We start from the raw sequence: 6,000 nt of genomic DNA on the forward strand, positions 1-6,000 counted from the left end.
TTCAATGTCACGGCTGCTTGCAAAGAGTAGAGGAGGCTTATTGCACAAAAGAATGTCTGCTGCATGGCTTTGACTTGAGCCTACAGAGGTTGGATGCAAAGGGGGAAAGGAGTGGGGTTGACTACCGTGTATGTCAAAAAAAAATTACAACAGGACTGTCTGAAATGATAACTTTAAAGGGATCGTATAGTCTTGGTTGACACCTAATTTCAGGTTTCTTACATTTTTTGGTGAGATAATGAGAAACCTCTTATGAAATATGAAAGATCATGTAATTCCATGCATGTGTAATTCAACGTTTATTTGATGAAAATTGGTTTTGACATGGCTGAGATATCCAAAACAGAGCGATTCTTATAAACTGTGGGACCCACACTTTATTGCAATCGCTTTCTTTTACTTTGTTTTTGGATGTTGCAGTCATTCCAAACCCGATTTTCATCAAATAGATTTTGAATTCCTCTTAAAGGGACTGTACAGTACTGGTTGAGGTTGGGATTCATGTTTTGAACATTCCTAAGTTAGATAATGAAAAGCCTCTTATGAAATATGAAAGAGCATGTACAATGAAGGATTCAATGTTTATTTGATGAAAATGGTTTTCAAATGGCTGAGATATCCAAAAAAGTGCTAATAATAAAAGGTGACATGCCACAACTTTAGATCTCTTTGTTTCACCTTGTGTTTGGATATCTCAGCCATTTCAAAACCGATTTTCATCGAATAAACTTTTGATACCCCTTAGAACTGCATGCTCTTTGACATCTCATAGAGTGGTTTCTGAATATCTCACACAACGTTAAAAGCTAAATCCTCACCTCGACCAGAACTGTACACACCCTTTAAAATGGTATGCTCAGTACTATTTCAGAAGTGTTTTCTTGGTATCTCGCAAAAAGTTAAAAGCCCAATTCTCATCTCCACCAATACTGTACCACCCCCTTTAATAGGTTGTCCAGTGAATTAATCCAAACACAATTTCAGGGTATGAAACTATAACTCATTGCCCACATCCTACAGAAAACCCAATCCGATTTGTTTCAGTGGTTAAAAAGAAATGAGGAGTTTAATACAGCATGTCAGGAATCCCTTCCATCCAAGTTCTGTCCATTGTGTTCACACATTAATATGCAGTTCGAAGAGCATCCAAGTGCTAAACGTGGAAGAATCAGACCCATGACATGCTTTACAATACTCCACATTTCTCTTAAGTGACCACTTAACCAAATAGAATGGGGTTTTCTGCAAAATAGAGCTAAGATGTTGTCTTTTAAGACCCTGAAGTAGCATTTAGACAGTTAATTATATTGGGAGTTATCAATGCAAAAAGCCAATTATAAGTTTTTTTGGGGGACATACTGTACAATGTGTAGTCTTCGCAGGAGGTCATGGGTTCAAACCTTGCACAGCGCACATATATTTTGGGACAGGTATGGCACACAAAATGGACATCAACTTCAATTTGAAAGACCAGAAGTTTAAAATATGATTCGTTGCACAGCACATTTATGAATTAAAACACAATCCAGAAAGCCCAAATGGAATTTGGTTTACAACAAGCTGGGCATTTTTACCCCTAAAAATGTTTATCCTTAGAATGGGTTTGTAAACTGAAATCAAGATATCTAAAGTAATGTGATAAGAATCGCAGAAACTCTAACATCTTGAAGAGAGTATGGCTGTATATGTGACAATGTTCAAATTGAGAAATAAAATTTGTAGGGTCCAGGCCAGTGATTTGATTGTAAAATCTTTTGCCATGTAATTGTAAAGGGTACATTTCTGCATAGTATTTTTCTTATGCACATTATTTAATGTCATTACAGAAACAGAAGTAAAAGGGGATATTTTATTATTTACAAAATGTTTGCTTCAGGAAAGAGTTATCAAGATTGTTTTTGTTATTTATTTATTATTATTATTATTATTATTGTCTGATGATAAAAGCACCACAATGGTTGGCCTCTCAATCAACTGCTCTTTATTTTTTCCTCGGTCTGTGACCTATACGGCAAAGCAAAACTGAAACTTTTCTGGCAATGGGTAAATTCAGTAAATTCACCCCTTGTCTATCAAACAGGAAATTCTGCAGTTCGTGAATGGAGAATGAAAACTAACAGATTGGATAAGCCAGTGGGGCAGCTTACTCTGTTCACAGACAGTGACATGACAGTCTAATAAAAGACAGGAATGCTGGGAAGCAAAGGGCTACCACTCCATCTTCACGATTCTTCTTTGATGAGGGGTATCATCACTATGTGTAACAAACAGGATGTTGCTCTATCAACTTGAGTTTAGACAATTTTATGACAACACAACATAAACCATCAGGGCTCGACACTGTCTGTTTTTCTCTGGTGGCCTGTTTGGGCCACTAAAATCTTTGAATCTGAAATCTGGGTGGCCCAAGAAAGAAATGGAGTGGCCCTCAAGAAAAACAAGTTTTACATAATAATTCATCTTGAAATTTAGCTGCCCAATCGGGCCACCAAAAAGTAGCTTTTCTTAAATTTGGTGGCCCAACATCAATTTTAGTGGCCCTGGGCCATCCGGCCACCACTAATGTTGGGCCCTGACCAAATATGCATACCACAGATTGTGATAGCATCTTCCTCTTGTGCTACACATCTAGTTTTCAGAATGATAATTCTCATGAAATTACCATAGCAAATATCAGTAATCATTACTTGATAGTAAACAATCAAATAAATTATCAAATAGGCCTATTCACTAATACTGATTCCAATTGTTACATCAATCTGATTATCCTGGGATATATTTTTTGCATACCCTCAGGGGTCAATATTATCAGTGACACTGTGGTCTGGGGCCACTAAAAATTGATACCGGGCCACCAAACTTCCATAAAGATTAACTTCCATAAAGATTCTCTTCTTGGGGCTGATGGGGCAACTAAATAGATTCAAAATTGGTTATGTTTCCTTTCATTTTGGGAAAAATATCAGTGGACTGAAAGAGACGAAATGAAATGAAAAACAAGTGGCTTTGACTGCACAAAATAGAAGAAGGGGAAAAGAGAGAATGAGAAACACATGGTGATAAATGAGATGAATTGCAGCAATGTGTTGGGGAGGCACCTGGGAGCTCGGTCAATCAAAATAAACATTTCTGGCCCGCAAAATGAAAGGGCAAGGGCATTTGACAATAACGAGGGTCTGTTCAACATTTAAGGTAGCAGAAATCTCTTATGAACACTTCTAATGTTAACCATTTTGGTGTTTTTTTCCTGAAAGACATCATCAGACTTGTACAAGCAGTAGTGGTGGTCAACCATCAGTCCAAACACTGTTCTGATCAGTGTAACTTTGTCTATAAACTATGTTAGAAAATCAAATAAATAATTATGCAAAATCATTACTACTTATTCTAGTCTACTGAAGTACATGAACAAAGTGATTATATATATATATATATATATATATATATATATATATATATATATATATATATATATATTTCCAAAACATTCTGCAATGGACATACCGGTACTCCAAGATATAAATTTCCATACAATGAAAATGCAGTGTAAATGAAAGCACTGTATGGACTTCATTAGAAGCATGTGTTGCTCCATAAGTAAGAGAAAACCACAACCACACCTCCAATTACACATCCAAAATTAGATTTAGGGCATATCATATGAAAATATACTGATCAGTGACAAACAGTATGTTCCTTCCAGATATCATATATATGTAACAGTACAGCTGGAGGACATCAGATAAGAATATAAAGGCACATCATTACTTTGAATGTTTAACCAGGGGTCCATGGTTGAACAAATGAATTTTGGATACAATACATTTAACAACAAAATAAGGTAATTCCAATTAGCAATACTCTTTTATATGGCACAATATAATAAAGAGCACATATTTGCTTCAAAGTGCATCATTGATCTGCCTAATTATTTTTGCCGGATAAGTCACTCAATCTGATGAGGGACAGGTCCCTGATTGTTTGGGAAATATTCCCATCCCAATTTTCTTTAAGAATAAGAACAGGAATATGAATGACCACATCACAGCCCACTAACATGGCATGAAATAAGCATCTTATATTCATATTGCTGACTATATTTTTTCTGGTCCTGTCTTTTGAAAGAAACTTTTTTCTCCATACGGATGTCTCCAAAGTTTAATATTTAAAAGAAATTTATAAATGTCATCTTCTTTTGTACACAGAAAGTCAATAGAGTTCAGCTACCATGTGATTTGATCATGTGATCAAAAGTGGTACGAGTACTTTTGTTTGCCTTTTTGTAGTACCTACTCATTTTTGTGATTGTGTAATATTGCACACAATTTTCAATGATCATTCAAAGTTCATTCTCCTATAACTTGTCAAATTCCAGAATTAAAACTTTTGCGCCTGTGGGTTGATGCTCTATTGTATCAGGGAGGTGATCTCTTTCCACCTCCCTGATTGTATTTAATAGTACATGTCTGACATCACTATTCATCATGTTTCATAAAGTTGAGTAATATATGTAGGCCTTATATAATCATATCTCTTTGTATTTGAGCCGTTTGTAGTTGATCAATGTACAATTGTTTCAGCTACAAAATTTCAAAAGCCTATCAGTTCCTAGATATATAAAAAAGAGTCTTTATTATAGCAGCTTGAGATGATTTAAAGGTTCCTCTTCATATTGGTGACACTGAATAATTTCTTTCTCACTTTTCTTGCACAGTTAATGAATATACTAGTAACCAGTTTCATATCTAATATTCCTATTCCCTCCATACAAGATATGCAGCAAACTTCAGGGGTGAGGTGCCAATTTAATCATGCCTGAAAAGATAACCATATCAGAACAAAATTACACAGGGCTTGGATTTGTTCACTGTTCACCAAACATTATCTACCCCAAGAATACACATCTGCACCACACACACTCCTTCCATATGACCTAGATTACATCAACCATCATGAAAGTGCAATTGAGCGAGAAGTTGATACCCGAGACAATCTCTGAGGAGTTGAGAAGTACGAGAGTGAGAGAAGCCAACAAAATATAGCCTCGGGAAAATAAAGAAGTGAATAAAAGGATAGAGTCGCGTGAGACGGCCATATACAGGGACCAAGAAACCTCTCAGCTCCCCCACCTGCTCCGTAGCCACGTCTACCACGGCCTAAACAAGACTCAATTTACGTCCTGCGGTAAATTATTTTCACAAATCAGACAAGCTACGAGTGTTGCTTACCCTGCAATTCTGCAGCCGCCCGCTCTCCGCGCCTCTGTCCCTCAAATTCGGCCGAGCTAGCGGCTTGCGACGACCCACTATGTAGAGTTCCGCTTTTGATTCCAAATATTGCAAGCAAAAATATAACAATCGTTCTTACTTCCATGGTTTTAAAGTTTCTACATTTGCAAGTGTTCAGATCATGTCGTCTTCGTGCACGGTATTTATCGGATAAGCCAAAGTATGTTCCAGGGAGTCCTTATTGAAACTTCCGAAGGGTATCAATCTTCAGCCACTTTCCCCTTCTCGTCGTTTGGCAGGTTTGACAAAGTGACCACAGGTGCACCTTATACCCGGGTCGATTGTTGCACAGCCAATGACGAAATAAGGGTACAGACGAAGTTTACTGACAATCCAGACCTGAAAACTTTCATTTCTCATAGCGGGCAAAGGCGATCACGCACACACGCTTGCACCACTTCGTATCAAACATCACGGTCAGTGCGACTGAGAATTAAGTGCGTTGTACTTGAAGAAGCCAAATCTTTTGGATGCAATTCCCCGAAGTTGAGGAAGAAATTTTCTGGAAGCTTTGATGACGTATTAAGTTCCTTCCAATGGCAAGTCGGTTAGCTTGATGCAAAGTCACGATCGAAGCAATGAAGACCTAGTATCCACTGCGTTTCAACGAAGTCAATTCATCTCAAGCACACGCATAGGCCCGACAATGTCACAAATCTTTCAAGGACGTGCTTATACTTCAGTCTTTATGATGTATTCTTGTTTAAATTAT

General features: G+C 37.2%; 1 protein-coding gene across 1 annotated transcript in view; it reads right to left on the reverse strand.

Annotated features, from left to right (window-relative positions):
* The window catches only part of LOC140240590 (uncharacterized), a 64,977-nt gene extending 59,369 nt beyond the window's left edge, over window positions 1-5,608 (reverse strand). The window contains exon 1 of the mRNA XM_072320352.1: window positions 5,229-5,608. Within this exon, the coding sequence (XP_072176453.1) occupies window positions 5,229-5,373 (145 nt within the window). The 5' untranslated portion in view covers window positions 5,374-5,608. The remainder of the gene's footprint in view (window positions 1-5,228) is intronic.
* Between the last annotated feature and the right edge of the window lie 392 nt (window positions 5,609-6,000).

The sequence above is a fragment of the Diadema setosum genome, chromosome 17 (genome assembly GCF_964275005.1).
Source record: "Diadema setosum chromosome 17, eeDiaSeto1, whole genome shotgun sequence".
Taxonomy (NCBI): Eukaryota; Metazoa; Echinodermata; class Echinoidea; order Diadematoida; family Diadematidae; genus Diadema; species Diadema setosum.